The following is a 19,261-nucleotide window of genomic DNA, read 5'->3' as shown; positions in this document are numbered from 1 at the left end:
TCGAGCTCCGGTTGATCATTACTTAGATTCTCCCCACATTAAGATATCTTACAACCACCAAATAATTTTTTCACTACTTAATAAATTAAATGGTTTCTTTTCACGAGTTTTACCCGCATAACTTATTTGAGTATGCCGGATACGAAATCCGCCTGGCCAGGACTTGACATACACAAATCTTATAAGCTACTCAATGGTTATTATCAATCCCATATTTCAATAGGAATTTCTCCCATTGTGACATCAAAGTAGAGATCATCAATTAAATGTGTACGTTAAGTATCTAGGGATTCAGAGAGTAAGTAATATACTGTCTACTAGAAATAATACAATTTCATTTATGAACAGTGATGAAATAATTATTTCACGTTGTCCGGTTCAACACATGCCGGATGTGCTTGCACAATAAGTCAAAAAAATAACTACAAAAGTTATTCTGTGTTTACTGTGATCAAGACCAATCACTTAAATATTGTCATACAATCTTTTACCAATGTATAGTCCATTTCCATCTAGATCGTGAACGATTATCTTTATATTGTTAACGAACTTTCAAAATAATTTTTCGGTGTGCCGTAGCACACTATTTCGAATACTATTTGAATATTAGACTTATGCTTTTAATTAATTGACAAACAATCAATTAAATGCATTGAAGACCCTAGTACAGATTCTCATAAAATGATAATAAACTATTTTATTAATTCAATAATAAAATTATGCAGCTAAAAGCAAGACTTTTAGTCTACTATCCTAACAATCTCCCACTTAGACTCAAAGACTCGCAGCTCAACATCTCTAACCGATTCATAGAACATATCTATGGGGCTATCATCCGATGTAAAATTATGCATTGTATATCTGGCAGAATATTGCGCAATCGCAGGATTGCATAAACTTCCCACCATGCGGTTTCACTTTCTTAGGAAAATAAATCTCCCAAAGTGATAACATGCTAAAGGAAAATTACTATACTCGACCATTAATTATTGGGTCGTACCATGACTATTCGCCTAGTAAACTAGTATATAATCTTGTATTCTTGAATACTTAAGAATATACTTTACCGCAGTCTAACATACTAGCCTCAAAATAAATTCACATTTGCTAACTATGCAAGATGCAAAGCAAAACTTGAATTTAATTATTTACTACAACATATGTAAGGCTTATTTCACAAAAAGAACTACCTTCATCATCTCTATCGCATTACGTGTTCAAAGACACTAATTTCTCGATAGAGTGACTCCGTGCCTGAAAGAAACAATTCTTTCTTCGAATTTTGTACATGCTAAATTTGGCAAGTATTTAAATCAATATAACTTGTCTGTGACAACTTAATGTCCTATTTCATAGATCATATAAAATGATCCCTACGACATAACTAGTTTCACTCAAGTTATATATATTGATTTGACTCGAGAAACAATACCCTTACCTAAATAATTTCCAAATCATTTTCTAAAAGGAAATTATTATTTAATACGTCTTTTAAGACTTTCACCACGCTTCCGTTACAAAATGTGATATATCTAAATTCCTAATCAAAATCAAAACATTGATTCTATGATCAATCTAAGTATCACATGATATGCGCACTTTGCTTAAGTTCAAAAATGAATTTATTAAGTTTGCATTACAATGCATATGGCTCTAAGCTAAAATCCATTTAATTTGCATCGTCAAATGCACTCGTCAAGAGACACAAAATCTTGACATCCATCTACCAAATTTAAAACATGGCACTGATAGATTTTAGTAATTTGAATAGACTAAAGTGTGGCTACTAGCTAGAAAGTTTTCTCGTAGTCGATCCATTTTTTTCCGACAGAACATTCTTACTTTAAGCCTAACAATTTTAAAAGGTTTTCACTTTTTTCAGTCTCATTTCCATGTTGAATTCTTATAGCACTAAGTCAATTTCTTGCATCTATAGAAATATGTGTTCATTCATAGTTCTAGGAAAGAATTATATGTTCATCAAGAATCTTGTTATCACTAACATTCTATAAACATACAATCTTACGATTTCATTATGAATCCTCCCACTAGGATAAATCACCCTAAATGTAACAGTAGTAACTAAAATTCCTCCCACTGGAAAGTGGCATTGGAATTTCTATACTAGAATACAAGCGAAAATCATAACGTATTTAGGGTATATTAGAAGATTAAGACGGTCAAACTTCCTTAAAACTTCGTCATTAGGCTATGTAGTCCAAAACATGATCTTCCTTTAAGAATCCAACATTGATACAATTCAATGTTTTCTTAACTCTAGGAATCAAAATGGACCACTATTATTTTTATATTACTATTCCATACAAGAGACATTTATTTCTAACTTATCTTCTAACAACCGTGCTCTCCCGAAGCATAAATGCTAACTGACTCCTGTTCCGAATACTACACCGATTGTACGTTTAAACAATATTTAATTCGGCAAGAGTCATTGGATACTAACTTAGAAGATCTTAAATTCTTAAATAATTAACCGTCTCAAATGTATATATTAGAAAAATAAATAATACTCAATGAATCACTATGTATTAACTAGGGTATTTTGAGGTTCACATACTATAAAATAAAATAAATCCAAAAATTATTTGATCTTATTTACACTAGGCCCATCAACCAGTCACATGGTCCTTTTACTTTCCAAATAAAATTCTTAGACTGACAGTGCCTTCACTTTTCATGAACCGTAAAGGTTCATCGTAAATCAGCCTCAATAATTTATTTAAAGTAAAATCCAACCTCTTGTAAATATCAAATAATCATGCCATGGATGCGATATGAATATATATATATATATATATATACTCTATTGAGGTTAATTAATAGAGTTATTCATTGAATATAATAGTAGTGTAGGAAATAAAAGATTTCAATATATTTATTATCAATCAACGTGGCTTAATAAAAATTGTTTATTTTCCACAATGACCAAGTCATTTATTATGAAATAAACAAACTATTTATTTTGAACCATCATATAAAATAAAAATAAATTCCTTCTATTTGGAAGACATAAAATGATAATCTCTAAATATAAAATCCTACTTTCGATTTCAACATACTTAAATGTTACTACTATTATGGATGTCACGTGAGTGACAAGAAGCTTAATTACTAGCTGACGATTGAAGGATTGACCGAATATGACTTCTAAAAGTGCATTCTTCGATCTGCAGAGGAGAATAAACTCTATTTGAATTCCCTATAATAATTTCAATATTAAAATTCAATAGATTTCTTCTTGATTAAGTTGATCACAGTTTCCCACTGATCTTGGTTTCTAAGAATTCATGAACTGTCAAAAGACGTATAGTCTTTCGAACATGAAGACTAACCAATAATCCAAATAAATATGCATGTATTCAAGAGGCTTTTAATATGGCTACAAATAAAAACATAGTTCTAAATTTCTCACGTAACTAAGAAATTCACTATTAACGATATCTCAAGGAATTAGAGTCACACATAGAGAGGATTACATGGAAACAAATCCCACTCCTTCTATGACTCTATACAGTCGAAAATTGCAATCCAATAGAGACTTAATTTTCGGCTATATTAATTCCAATATATAATATTGGTTGAACTTTTATTTTCTCGATTAATTAAAAAAATCCATTGGGCTACAATAGGGACTATAGGAAAAAATATAAACCGGGCAACTAATAATTAATTAAATCCAAACTCTTAAAAGAATTCATTTAATTAATCATTAAATAATTATTTATTTTCCACTACCAAATAATTATTGAACTCCCGTTTATATTCTCAAATATTACATTCGAGCTCCGTCGATCATTACTTAGATTCTCCAGTAGAAGCTGCAAAACACACTTTTGAGGTTCATTTTCCACTAAATCAAACAACTTGACATTTAATTTATTAAATTTATTTTCTCCCTGTTTTACATCCTTACCATTAGTCTTTAATTTTTTCTATGTTGCGGTTGAATATATGTGTTTGACTTAAAATTTTAAATAAATAAAATATTTTTGCTTAAATCATGCACCAACACCCCTTGTGTTAAGAAATACTTGCTAAATAGTTAACAGTAACCGAATTGGGGATTTCATGCAAGATACAATAAAATACAAGGAGATTTTACGCAATAAAATTAACACAAGGGGGTTTGGTGCAGATTTTTCATAACACAGGGCTAGTATTTAGATATGTGAAAACTATTTCAAAGCACTAAAAATATTGAAAAAGCAAACTAATCATCTCTCAAGCATATTTGGAGTCTCAAAATTGACAAATCCTCAATTGATTTGAACTAATTGCAATTTCGGCAAGTTTAACTAGAAGAACTGAGAAACGATAGTAAGTTTATTTGAACTCTTTGGCCTTTTTGGGTTACTTAGAACAATAGAAGGGCCTCATAAATCGTATGTAATAAATAAATGTAAAGATGGGCCCCATTTGACTTTAACGCGCGGTAGACAAAAATGAGCCTGAATTGAAACAACTGATGTACTCCCATTTGAACTCTTTTGGACTCCCATTTGAACTTTCTGAACTCTTTTCCTTATATGGAAGCACGACGAATAAAAGTTGAAGGACCTCAAAGTTTGGACGTAGGAGAATGTCTCCGAACTACTGTAAATTTGGTGTCATTCATTTTAGGCACTTTATTTCATTGCATTTAATTTTTCGCATATCATATACTATTTTACGATTCTGGGTAAAAAATAAATACTATTTTACTATTGGAACTAGGGGTGTTCGCGGGTCAGTACGGCTCGATTTTTGCAATAAACCAAACATGTACCGATAATATCGGTTTTTCATATTTTAAAAACCGAACAAGTCGATTTTTTTCGGTTCGGTGTAAATCAGTTTTTCGGTTTTCAGTTAACAGTTTCGGTATCAATTTGGTTTATTTTTGGTTTGGAGTTTGTCTATCGGTTCGAATCGGTTAGGCATGAAACCGATATATGATTAACAGTGAAGTTGGACTTTTGTTACATTTGTTTGAGAAAATTAGCAGATAACAACCCCAAATTAACTAATAAAAAACATGTCACAACCCAAAATTAACTAATAAAAAACATATCTCTAGCGGAACCATTAGCAGAAGGATATAGGCGCGCTAGCGGAAGACGGTAAATACTAATACTATACTTCAAAATGACGTCGTTTTGTATAAATCGGTTCGGTTCGGGTAATCGGTTCAGTAATTTTTTTATTCTCCATACACAAACCGAAATTTTCTGTTTTTAAAAAAAAAATTACCGTATATGCGGTTTTAAGTCGGGACGGTGCATATAGGCTCGGTTTTTTCAGTTTTTCGGTTTCTCGATTTTTTTGCTCACCCCTATTTGGAACTTGATTCAGAAATTGAGGTGAAAGTTTGAAACCATTTCATTACTTGTAAGTTCTAATACTGTTTTCTCAAAAAACAAAAAAAAAAAAAAAAAAAAAAAATCTAGAAATCTTTACGTACCTTGGTATTAACAGGCCCGTTCCTAGGAATTCGGGGGCCCAAGGCGAACTATGTAGATCTTTGAAACGGGGGCCCCTAGCAAGGGCAATATTGTCTTTATTTTTTTTGTTCGAAGTAATATAATATAGTAGGTTAAAAAACTTGGGGGTTAGGGGGCATCGCCCCCGATTTTGTTTTAGAGGTGTTGAGTCATGAGTGTAAGTTTTACACGCACTTTATATTTTCTTATGAGGATTTTTTTGGAATTTTATTGATTGAATGATGTTTAATGACTTGGTTATTGTATTTTACGTACAAATTGAAAAATCGGACGTCTAGAGGATGGAACGGTATAGAACGGGCATGAAGGCAAAAGAACCAACCGCAGACCAAAATAAGAACTGAGACGGTCGTCTGGAGATTTCAGCTGATTCTTCGACGGCTGTCCCGAAAGGAAAAATAATCTAATAGAGTCGTCCGAAGTTCCCCAACGGCGCATTATAGGAATTTTAATTGCACAAAGAAACTCTTATATACAGTAGAACCTCGATAAATTAATAATCTCGATTCTACCTCGATAAATTAATAATCTCGATTCTACCTCGATAAATTAATAATCTCGACTAAATAATAGTTTCTCTCGATCCCGACACGATGAAAATGTGTCAAATTATTAACTCGGTAATTTAATAATTCACTAAATTAATAGAATTCCCGTGCTCCCGACTGTAGTATCCAAGTCTTAATTACACCTATATAAGATCATCTTAATTACGAAAATCTGGACTTTTTTTACGCAATCTTAGAACAAGAAGAATGAGATAACGGAGAATAAAAGACAAAGACTTGACAAATTTTTATCATAGTTCTTTTATTTCTCTTTTCTGAATATATATATATATATATATATATATATATATATATATATATATATATATATATATATATATATATATATATATATATATATATTATCAATAAATACTAAGGTGTAAGGACTATTTTTCTGAAATCGGGGGCCCCTAAAATTCATAAAAAATCGGGGGCCCGAGGCGACCGCCTTTCTCGTCTTCCATCAGAACCGGGCCTGGGTATTAAGATATGTAAAAACTATTTCAAAGCACTAAGAATATTGAAAAAGCAAACTAACCATCTCTTAGGCATATTTGGGAGTCTCAAAATTGACAAATCCTATTTGGGTTACTTGAACTAATTGACCATTTTAACAGGTTTAAGTAGAAGACTAGATAGACGATTGTGAGTTCAGTTTATTTGAACTCTTTGGCCTATTTGGGTTACTTGAACAATAGATGAGGTACTTTTAAGGGCCTGATAAATTTTATGTAATAAATAAATGTAAAGATGGGGCCCATTTGACTTTCTGAACTCTTTTCCTTATATGGAAGAAAACATCCCTCTTACTAATAACTCTATATATACAGTTTGCATTATGTTATATGTATCAGCTCTATAGCTCCAAAACACTTTTCCTTCTTTTTGCAATATGTCTTCTCAATCGCTAATATTTTCACGACACTTCTTTCCGGGGGATCTTTCTATTCAGACTGTGACGACTTGCTTTCACGAAAGCATTCGATTCACAGTTCCGACTCTTATCGCCCTACTCGGCTTGAGCTTCCAACTCTCCCATCACACCATCACTCTGCGTTTTTCAGGCTGTGCTTTGCTGGTTTACTTCTTAGCAATTAGCGGGCAGTTCGATTTTGCATTTTGTGGTTACTCTGCTTCGGTCATATCTAGCAATTTCATGATCTGCTCTGGGAAGCTTTTCTTTGGTTTGTTATTCTCTCTTTTATTACCTGACCTCGTTAGATTTTGTGGGTAACTGATATGAGGCTGCTGCCTTTTATTTACCACCGTTTTCTTCGCCCCTTCTTTACAAATATGGCGCCAAATTGTTTCTCTCGAGGGGGTCCCTTACTACCCAGGTCATTCATTCATTCTCTTCGTAATTACTTTTTTTTTCTTCTTTTTAATGAACTTCTACTACCTATATATCTGCAGGTGAATTTATATTACACTGGCGAGGCAACTGGCAAGAAAATTCAATTACTGGAAGCATATATACTATCGTTTGAAGCTATGGTGTTCCGTCAGAGTACAGATTGTTTGATTGTACTGTGTAATTTCTTTTAATTACGAGATTGCATTATATTTTTTGAAATTACAGAAATAAAGAGACATTTGAATCATGTATGATGTATTATTATATTTACTTTGGTTAATGAAATAAGCGATTCTTTTATTAAAAGAATTCAAACTGGTTGCATCCTTTATTATAATAAGGAGTTTATTGCAAATATCTCCCCTGTGAGCAGTTTTCCCCCTCATAAAAAAACACTAGCAAATACCCTTTATGCTTATTTTAGGGGTTACTATTTGCAATGGGACTTTTACTGTTGCAGTATGATTTTAGTCTTTTGAAACTTGTTTTCCTTCAAAATTCTTTCTACCTCTCCCAAACTCTCTCCAAACAACTAAACTCTTGGCATTCAATACGTCACTTACGACCTTCAATTACGGTAATTTTAAGTAACTTATTTCATTTCAAGCAATTTATTTACAAATTAATTAACAAATGTAGGTTTACAATCAGGTTTAGGAGTTGAGAGAAAAAAAAACTTGAATTTGCTATGGTTTCGAGCTATAGAGCACGAACACTCCAAGAATTTGCAGAGTTTCGTGCTCTGGAATAAATACTTACAACCCCAAGTATTAAAAAAAAGGGGTCCCCAAATAATATTTTTTACTCTTTATATACACTAATCATAGTATTCAATGATATTCATTATATATAAATAGTTCAACAATTTTAATAACCATAACTATACTATTTTAAATAGTTGAAGTATTTGTTGCAAATTTTTACACTTATTCTTGCTTTTGATGTGGAATGTCTTAGATTCATTATATTTAATTTGATATTGAGATTCTCTATCAAATTTTATCTATTTCAAGATTTTAAACTTTTTTTTATCTAATCGTGATCTCGTTATAATGAATTAATGTGTATATTATACAATAAAATATGGGCTTATTTTTACAAATTCTTAAAACTTGTCTAGGGCCCCCAATTTCTCATAAATTGCCATATATCTGAGTAGAAGAGTGATAGTGTAAGATGTACACCCTCAAGACCTCCCAAGCACAACTCCCTTGATAGCCGGAAAATCCACCGAGCGCCGATCTTTCGCCGGAGAAGATGAATTTGACGAATGGAAAATATAAATCTGAGAGAGAGAGAGAGAGAGAGAGAGAGAGAGAGAGAGAGAGAGAGAGAGAGAGAGAGAGAGAGAGAGAGAGAGAGAGAGAGAGAGAGAGAGAGAGTGAGTGAGTTTGGAAATGAATATAAAATTCGTATTCATTGTTGAGTCAACATGGTCTTAATCGGATTTAGTACAAGACTCTATGTAGGAAAACAAAAAATAGAAAGAAAAAAAAATTAAAATTTTATGTAGATCGTGAGAATTGTTCAGATATAGAATTAGAATATAATGGAAAATTTAAAATATTCCCCGGCAAGGCGGCCAAAAACTTGTTTGGTAAAAATACTTATACGCAAGTGCACGTATCGAACAAGTAATATAGTGGTCTAAAAGTCCGAGTATTTATCCCACAGAGAATATAAAATTGTCTAATCCTAAGCGCTAGATTCTACCAATTATGTTCAAGCCCACTCTACACAGTCGAAAATCGATATGATTTATCTTAAGTTAAACTAAATTCTCTAAAATTAAATAGCAAGAAACAAATAGGAAAAGTAAGTAAACATGAAGATTATCAAATTAAACGAGCCTAAGATTTTATCATCCCCTTGTGTGATTATTGATCGCTCAATTCGTTCAATTATATAGGTAATTATTTCAGATTACTACCCTAATATGCTAAATCAATCGTAACTCGCTTTCGCGTGTATTAAGATTCTAAGATTGTTTATGAATGCTTTGTTTGCTAATCATTTGCAATAATTCGAGATAATTTAAATAATTTAAATCAATGATAAGCGTAAATATTTGGTATTAAAATAATTTGAGCTCAATAAATTACTTTAATATAAGCTTGAAAGCAATTACAATGGATGAATGTAAGTTCAAATTTCCATTTATCACTAGAGTATTTGTGTAATTAGTTTTAGTTGAATCGATTGGAGATATTAACGTTAAATGATACATAACTTAAGCTTTTGGTAGAGGTGGTCATTTAACATGGTATCAGATCCAGGCCAAAAGAAAAGGTTTTGCCACAACCACCCATTTCAAATATTTCAAGTGCAAAACTTTTTCAGATTTGATAAAATCACATTCAAACTTGATCTGGCTCACACCTAGTTAGACTCGGCTCATAAGCTTTTTGGATTTAATAGAATGGCTCAAACTTGATCTGGCTTGCAGATAGTGAAACTCGACTGAAATAAAATCGGGGCGAACAATCGAGCTTCGGGTAGGCCCGGCTCAATTGACGTTCCTACTTCTGCTTAATTCTTAAGAAGCGGCGATATTTGCACAATTGCCCCATATTTCAAATTCAATGTCGAAAAGATAAGAAACAAGAAGTAAACAAATGACTAGAAGTACAAATTGACAACTCCTCAGTTCACTTGAACTCAAATGAACTCTTTGGCCCTTTTTCTATGTTTGAGTACAAGACCAAATAGACGATGCTTAGTAGCTCAATTTATTTGAACTCTTTGCCCCTTTTGGATTATATTGAAAAATAGAAGAGGTAATCGTAGAACCAAAACATCCACTTTTAGCAAATAAGTAAGTGCAGGGGTGGGGACCACATGGGCAACTCTGGATGTTTCCGTGGAAATGTTTATGGTACCATTTGAAGAACCGAAATTGCCAATAGATAAATATAGTAAACTTATGAAGAATGTTAGCAAATTATCAGCTCCTTCGACCCTGGCCTGCACCCGGTGATAAACAATGGTTGGTCTTCTATTGCAACGTGTCATTTTTTATTTTTATTTTCTAAAACCCCTAAAAGTAAACTCAAGTGGGGAATATATTATAAATAATTAAATATTCCACGTGGCAACAGAAGACCCACCCGATGTTTATTAAATTTGTAGCAAAAAAAGATTTTGCTACACATTTGCTATGATTTTGCCCTGTAGCAGATATGGGTGTGACAAAAACTTACAAAAACTTTGACATGGTAAAACGGCCGCAGCAAATAATGTTTTGCTACGATAAATCCTAACATTTACTACAACTCCTAGATTGTCCCCTAGTAAAAGGTGCATTTTATAACGGACTTTTACTGTAGCAAAGACAATTGTATTAAAGAGCAATTTTTCTACCGGTGTATGTCAGTAAGGATTATTCGGTGATAATCAATTGAAAGAATCACACTAAAAGGAGAAATTGGGGAATTTGACTTATACTAGTTGAGCAAAAATAATTAAATGAACAAAAAAAAGAACTAGTTGAACCTATACTATATCGAACCTCGTCCATTTTGGACTGCTGTTTGAACCCTTTGGCCCTTTTAGAAGTTGCGCCTGAATAAACATGCCTTACTCCAACACTCGTATATATGACAAAACGCAACCACGTTTTATCATGGATATATATATATTAAAATGCATTTGAACTCTTTGGCCTTTTTCGATGGGAATTTGAACTATTTGGCCTTGAAATGACATGAATACTAGCATCACTCCACTCCAGTTGAATTTTCCACATTTAAACTTCTATAAATACTTTATCAAATCTATAATCTTCAAACCACTTAGATTTTTTTTTTTCTTTTTTTCTTTTCGCAATGTCTACTCCACCGCTAATATTTTTACGACACTTTTTTCCGGGGGATCTTTCTATTCAGACGGTGACGAATTGCTTTCACGAAAGCATTCGATTCACAGTTCCGACCCTAATCGCCCTTCTCGGTTTGAGTTTCCAACTCTCCCATCACACCATCACTATAAGCTTCGCAGGCTGCGCTTTGCTGGTTTACTTCTTAGCAATTAGCGGGCACTTGGATTTTGCATTCGGTGGTTACTCTGCTTCGGTCATATCTAGCAATTGTATGATCTGGTCCGGTAAACTTCTTGTTGGTTTGTTAGCCTCTGTTTTATTCCCTGAGTTTGTTAGATTTTTATTATTCTTCCCCTTCTGGGTTTTTATGGTAACTGATAAGAGGCTGCTGCCTTTTATTTACCACCGTTTTCTTCATTCCGTCTTCAAAAAGATGGCGCCAAATTCTTTCTCTCGAGGTCCAACTCCAACCCTTCTACCCAGGTCATTCATCTCTTCTAAATTACTTTTTGTCTTCATTTAGGGGAATTTTTTTTTTCTTTTTTTTTTTTTTGAGAAAACCATTAATTAAATAGCTCTAATGATCGTGTTTTAGATACAATTATTTATACTATTTTTTTCATCTTGAATAGGAGGATTTAATTAACACATTTACATCTCTAAAAGCTAGAGGAATGTTCTTTTTTTGTTTTCTTACATAAATCTAAATTTTACTTTATTTCTCGTGCAACAAATTTGGTGAAAAGTTTCTTGCAATTTAAACAAAGAATGCAATGATTAGTTACAACCTTGACGTCTGGATGTTTAATTACGTATCTGCAGGTGAAAATTCAATCAATGGAAGCAGTCTGCCGTTTGTAGCTATGGTGTTGACTGTTGGGTCACAGTACAGATTGTGTGATTGCATAATGTATTTTTTTTTTATTATTATTGTTTTCTGCCTTTTTTATTTATTGTTTTTCCCCGACAGTAACATTACTGTCATTGACAGTAAAATTACTTTAAACACACTTATATTATTGTCAATCATATTATATTAAAAAAAAATTGTCTTTTTATTTTGTTTGATTTGCTAATCAGTCAACATAATAATATTACTGTCTAATATTGTAATATTACTCTGGTTGACAGTAAAAATTACTGTAAACACAATAATATTACGGTTAAACACATCAATATTTTTTTTTTCTTTTTAACGTTTTAATTTTGTTTGATTTATTGACCGGTCAACTTTATAATATTATTGTTTACCAATGTAATATTATTGAGTGAATTGCATTTACTATCCCTGTGAAATTCACAACTGCACGATTCCCCCTATCATAAAAAAAATAGCAAATACCCCCTATCCTTACTTTTAGAATCCACATTCGACCCATTTACTTTTTGTCTATTGACCAGATATGAAAAGACCAAAATACCCTGAGTAAGTTTCTTATATTACACATTGGGAAAAATTCATTATATTTAATAAAAGGGTTTTTTCAAGAACCTCTCCTGTGTAATCTCTAATTGTCGAAAAAAATACTCGGATAAGCCCTCTTCTCCATCAGACCTAAGCTCCCCTTACCACCTCGGCTCCGCCGGCCCGCCTCGCCACACTACGCCGCTGTCTACGACCGTCCACTCTGTTATGTCTCCGCCGATCTCACCAAATCCTCTATTGCGCCCTGACCCTCACTCGTAAGTGCAGCCACAAGAACTCCATCAATTCCTCCTCCGCCAATAGCAAATGGAACGTCCACACATTTAACAAAGATTCCGATAATGGATGATCCATCAATTTATCTACGAAGGAACAAGTCAGATATCTATTAATATGATGCCTCGTTCTCTTCTATTACTGTTGTTTAATTATAGTATGAGTTTTTCTTTTATTTTTAATTCTTTTTTGTTATATATATTTTTTGTTATACGGTGAGAGTGAAGTCTGAACCCGTGTGTGATAGTGTGAGAGGGAGGAAGATGAATTGGAGTTTTGACTTTTCATTCACAATTTTAAGTTTGGGAGGTACTTTATTCTATTTTAATTAAGGGGTAATTTTGTTATTTCAACTAAGTTAATAGCAAAATCTACCAACTCTCACTAGGAGAGTTGGTACTTGGTACCTAGTCTTTATCAATAGGGTAAAGGTCTAGGGTTCGAGTCCCCCCACCCCTACTTCTCCTTGTAATGGACTTGAATTTACTCAAAAAAACACAAGATAGGGGGTTATTTGCTAATTATTTGAATACAAGGATTTTTTTGGTAATTCAAAATTACACATGGGTTCTATGCTATTAACTCTTTAATAAAATCGTAATTTTTATTTCTATTTTAAACAAATAAAATACACAAAAACTTATTAAATATAAATATATAAAAAGGAAAAAAAATAATCTTCCCTGCAAACAGTCGTCTTCCTCGCAGCACCCCCCATTTATTCATCCACCATTTCTGCCTCTCAACCCCTCTCTCTCCTCGACCTTCCTAAGCTAATCCTTGCAATTCTTGAGGTTCAGAAAGTTTGGAGAGGAAGAAGAGAAGACGAGGAAAGAAATTAGGGGATAGGTTTAGGATTTTAATTAAGTTCTGGAAAATTGCAATTTAACCCCTGCATTTGTTTTAGGGCAAATTACCAAAACCCCCCTGAGGTAAGGCTGAATAACGAAAATCCCCCCCTTGTTTGCGTAATTACGAAAATCCCCCTTGACTAACGGTTGACCAATTTTTTTTAACAGAAAACGTGAAAAGTCTATTATACCCTTCTGTTAAATATGTAAAAAATAAAAGAAAAAAAACAAATTACGAAAACCCCCCTGAGGTAAGGCGTAATTACGAAAATCCCCCTCAATGGAATATTATGATTTATTTGTATTTAATATATACTTTTTACATTTCGTTTGTTTAAAATTGAAATATAATTAAACAAATATTAAAAATTATTAAAAATATTTTTACCGTAAAATAAGAAATACGAGAATATTTCAAAAATATGTAAACTCGTTTTGATTGAATAAAAAAATATAAAATATATAAAAAAAAAATACAAAACAAGTAAAAAAAATTATGTTACAAGATATGTTTAATTATTTTATATATTCTTTTTGTATATTTTTAATAATTATAAAATGAAGAAATACGTTATAGTTTTAAAATTAAAATAACTACGTTTTTTAAGTATTATAAGCCCCCCTACGGTGTTACTTTTGACGAAAAAATATAATAAAACATTGACAATTACCATAATATTAAAAAAACTATTAAAAATATTTGTAGCATAAAATAAGAAATACGAGAGTATTTCAAAAATACGTAACCTCGATTTTATTGAATAAAAAAATATATAAAAAAATTAAAAAAGAAATAAAAACTTTTAATGTTATCTTTAATTATTTTATATACATTTTATCTTTTTAATAATTATAAAATGAAGAAATACATTATAGTTTTAAAATTAAAATAACTACATTTTTTAAATACATTACAATTTACCCCCTAAGTAATTAATATGCTTACAATTACCCCTCAAGGGCAAGAATGTCATTTTCGGAGGAATATTCCATGGAATCAAAAAGATTCCGTCAGAAGTAACACCGTAGGGGGAATTTGTAAGATGACAACATACCTCAGGGGGATTTTCGTAATTACGCAAACAAGGGGGGGATTTTCGTTATTCAGCCTTACCTCAGGGGGGTTTTGGTAATTTGCCCTTTGTTTTAAAACTTCAATTTAGTTCTTCCCCTTTAAGAATATATATGTTTAAGGACTGGATTTTTTATTGCAAATAACCACGGGGTAGTTTTGTCCTTTCATAAGCAAAAGGGAAGAAAAAATCGCAAATGCGGCGAGTGAGTCGCACGATCAGCTCCAAGGGGGGTTTTCGCCTTTGACTTAAAAGCATAGGGGGGTATTTGCTAATTTTTTATGACAGGGGGAATCGTGCATTTGCGAATTTCACAGGGGTAGTAAATGCAATTCACTCTAATATTATTATGGTTGACGTTAAAACTACTGTACAGTGTAAACACAATAATACTACCGTCAAACACATCAATATTTTGCTAGCTATTTTGTTTAATATTATTCTGGTTGACAACAATATTATTGGCAACCACAGTAATAATAAACACAATCTTTTTTATTTTGTTTGATTTGTTGACCTCGGTCAACGCAATAATATTACAATACAGTCTACTATTGTAATATTATTGTGGTTGACAGTAAAATTACTGTAAACAGGATAATATTATTGTGGTTGGCAGCAATATTACTCTTGTTGACAACTATAAAAAGAATAGCATAATAACAAAACAATTATATTGTTGTGAAAGATACCCAACATCAAAAGCCTTATAAAAAAAATCAAAACGATGGCGGTGGCACTGGCAAGGTCACCAAATCCGACAGCAAAGAGAAGGGGTGGAGGTAGAGAGGAATTTATAAGTACTTGATGTCGTCTTCTACAACTAGATCGAGAATTGCAGCGGATGCGGCGGCGAAGAGGTCTCCAGATCTGGAGGTGAAGATGAGCATTTTTCATCATGCGGATGCTGATACGCGGCTTTTAGCGGCACCTGGTGGAGATGGAAACGACGACAATAGTACATAGTCAGCGAGCAGAGATGGAAGAGGCGAATATGGTGACTTGTGGGGAATGGGTTGCTGATATCATTTATAATTACGTAAATTATTTATTTAATTAAACAACTGGGGAGCTTTCACTAATAACACAAAACGTGATGGATCCACCCTAATATATCCAAATGAGTTAGGAGTTAGGGTGGTCTCACTAATAAGTAATAACCCCTATTGTAATATACTATGAAAATCCAATTTTCTTTTATTATATTGACCGCATAGCTTTCCATATTTTAATAAAGTTTTTTTGAGATCGTTAAATCCGTTGTATGCTTAAAGTCAAAACTCAAAAGATAAGAAACAACAAGGAAGCATGTTTGAACTATTTGGTCCTTTTGGCATGTTTGTGTAAAGGACAAAATGTAGATGATACCCTCTTTATTTGAACTCTTCGGCCCTTTTCGGTCACATGGAAAAGAGAAAGAAGTACATTTTGAGTTTTAAGGGACCTGAGAATCTTTATTCTTCAAAAGGACCACTTTTTCCATATAAATTATGGAAAATATCACCGAATCCCTGGCCAAGAAGTTCGTTTGACGTTGGAGGAAGAAGAAAGAATCACTATCTAGGTTTCACATGACACTCCCGTAGATCGAGTTCATGATTTGAGATTGGTGGGACGAGTGGTGGCTATTAAAGAGTACTCTCAACTCACTCTTAAGGCCAACATTATGAGGCTCCTTCAGCCGGTGAAAGGGTGCGAGATCCATTCCATTGGGACAAATAGGTTTACTATCAGATTCAATCATGTGTTGGACTATAAACACGCTTGAGGTGGCTGCCCTTGGCTATTCGACAAACACGCCCTCTTCTTCCAAGATATCCCATATGACGAAGACCCAACCACCGTGGAGGTTAACAAAATTATGATGATTCATCGCATCCACCAGATCCCACCCCACATGAAGAGCAATAACGTGGCTATGCAAATCGGGAGTAGGGTTGGGGAGAGGCATTGGAAGTATTGAACCAAAAGCAATTGCTGATGGCTCAATTTGCAAGATTTAAGGTGGTTATGGATGTATCGCACAATCTTAAATGAGGTATTTACATTCACAGCGCCGACAGATCCAAGCAATGGGTGTATTTTACTTACAAACGTCTCCAAAATTTTGCTTTCTCTTCGGTATTATTGGGCACGGGGAAAATAAATGCCCTCTTCACTATGAGGATGGTCTTGCAGACCCTGGGGAGGATCTTCCATATGGAGTGTGGCTTCGGGCATCATTGGGTAATGACGTTGGAAGCCCTAAATTACCCAAACAATGAACCCTAACTCTATAGAGATTGGCGGAGGTGGGGCTAGGAACTCGGTGAGAGAAGGGAATGTTTTTTTTATTTTTGCTCATATTCGAAGAACAACCAAGCTCAACGCAACGGTAGAGGAGAGAAGGAAAATCTGAGTTTGGCATTGTTGAGGAAAACAATTTAGTTACCAATGAAGTCTCCTTGGTGTTTGAGGGCATTACGGGCACAACAGAGAGGAAGATGGTGTTTGTACCGAATGCAAACAGGAAGAAGAAGAGAGATGACAACACGATAAAAGAAAATCAGGGAGTGGCAAGAAACAAAAGCTCGTACTTCGGGATGAAGAATCTAGTTCAACGGCGGAGAGTGCGGAGCAGTCCCGCCGACATCAATGAGTTACTTGTTTTGGAATTGCCAAGTGTTCGGGGTGCTTTTGACAATTCACGTCCTTGGAGAAATTATCCAAAAATTTCACCCCGGTCTTGTATTCTGAAAGAGTTTATGGTCCCGAATTCTTTTAATACAGGGGTGTTATATTAAGTGTTACAACACTTGTATAAACATGCAGTGGAAATATAAACACAATATTCATATTTAAAAAATGTTCACAAGTAAAACTTGTGAACTTGCCCTTTAAAGGACGTAAAAATAATATTAAAACAGTATTACAAGAATACAAAGAGAAGAAGTACAAGAACTTCTTTCTTATGAATGAATCACTATCTTGATCATTCTTACAACCAAATCTAGAAACATAAAAACTATATACTAAACAGTCTAGACTACAAAGAATGTACTCACGAGGAGTACGTATAACTGATTCTAAAAACACACTAAAACTCTCATGTATTCTCTCCAGCTCTTGTTTTTATTTCTTAGAATCAATTATCTTTTCCTTGAGTCTTGAAACCGATATTTATATACATTCCAAGCTTCCACTCCTCAGCCCATGATCTGCAAGAAAACTGACTACAAGAACACTCAAGAACATGGGTTAGTGGGTTAGTTTAGTAGTTGAGATAATATCCTCAATTTAACCCACTAAGCATTATACTTAGCCCACTAAGCATTATACTTTAGTCCACTAAGCATTATACTTAACCCACTAAGAACTACTTATTCCATAACTAAAATTTACTTTGAAAATAAGAGAGTTAAAAAAAAATTGTGGAAATCCACGTGTTTCATGTTCCTTTCTGAAAGCAAAGCTTCAGCTCAAAGAATCGAACACTTAAAAAGCAAATGGAATATGTTTGGTATAGTGGTGGATGGTATTGGACAATCAGGAGGCCTAACATTACATTGGAATAAAGATATGGTTGTTGATCTACGTAGTTTTTCTCCTAATCATATTAACGTTGAAGTTCATGATAAGGAGAATGAGACGAAATGGCGTTTTACTAGATTCTACAGTTTTGCGGACCAATCCCAAAGGCACAAGTCATGGAATCTCCTCCATTCACTCCGTGACCACAGTGATTTACCGTTGATGGTCGGGGGTGACTTTAACGGAATTATTGACACTACGGAGAAGGAGGGCGGTCCTCCACGACTGCAATCAAGCATCCGAGCGTTTAGGGAGGCTATGGATGAGTGTGCACTTAGTGATATTGGTTTTACAGAAGATCGTTTTACTTGGTTGAACAATAGGCAATATCCGGACACTGTTCGGTGTCGCCACGATGGAGTGTGCGCCAATGTGGATTGGATTACTATGTACCCCCATGCACAAGTCTCCCACCTCGACTACTTGGGATCCGATCACTGCCCGATCATGTTATCGCAGTTCCCTACCCCCGGACCCTTTGAGAGGCAGACGTTGGAGGCCTTCCCGCTTTGAAGCTTCATGGATGAAGCGATATGACTGTGTAGCCCTAATTGACCAGCATGGGGAGGGCCAGGCGACACTCAACCCCGTCGATGATATTATCACCAAAATTGAGGAGTGCAAATTTGCACTCATATCTTGGAGTAACACTACCGTGAAACAGCCCCAACAGCGCATCGCGGAGCTTACGAAAAAACTTAAAACCATTCTTTCAGGCACGATTACTCAGTATAGAAAAATCAAAATGAAGGAGTTGAATGGTGAACTGGAAAAGCTTTATGTGGAGAATGATATATATTGGCGCCAACAGAGTAGAATTCAGTGGATTCGCGAGGGAGATA

At 33.9% G+C, this 19,261-nt stretch overlaps 1 protein-coding gene across 1 annotated transcript; it reads left to right on the top strand.

Annotated features, from left to right (window-relative positions):
* The first annotated feature begins 18,341 nt into the window (after window positions 1-18,341).
* On the top strand, window positions 18,342-18,932 carry LOC148770604 (uncharacterized). The gene has a single exon (XM_088817935.1). It carries the CDS (start codon window positions 18,342-18,344, stop codon window positions 18,930-18,932), a length of 591 nt encoding a protein of 196 aa, XP_088674061.1.
* Window positions 18,933-19,261: the final 329 nt, after the last annotated feature.

This window comes from Erythranthe guttata, chromosome 5 (genome assembly GCF_056151865.1).
Source record: "Erythranthe guttata isolate IM_541 chromosome 5, IM_541, whole genome shotgun sequence".
NCBI lineage: Eukaryota > Viridiplantae > Streptophyta > Magnoliopsida > Lamiales > Phrymaceae > Erythranthe > Erythranthe guttata.
This window is presented reverse-complemented; position numbering and strand designations above follow the sequence as displayed.

What these genes read in the sequence shown, in the direction of transcription:
- LOC148770604 (XM_088817935.1), top strand. Translation starts at nt 18,342, where the DNA reads ATGTTTGGTATAGTGGTGGATGGTATTGGACAATCAGGAGGCCTAACA.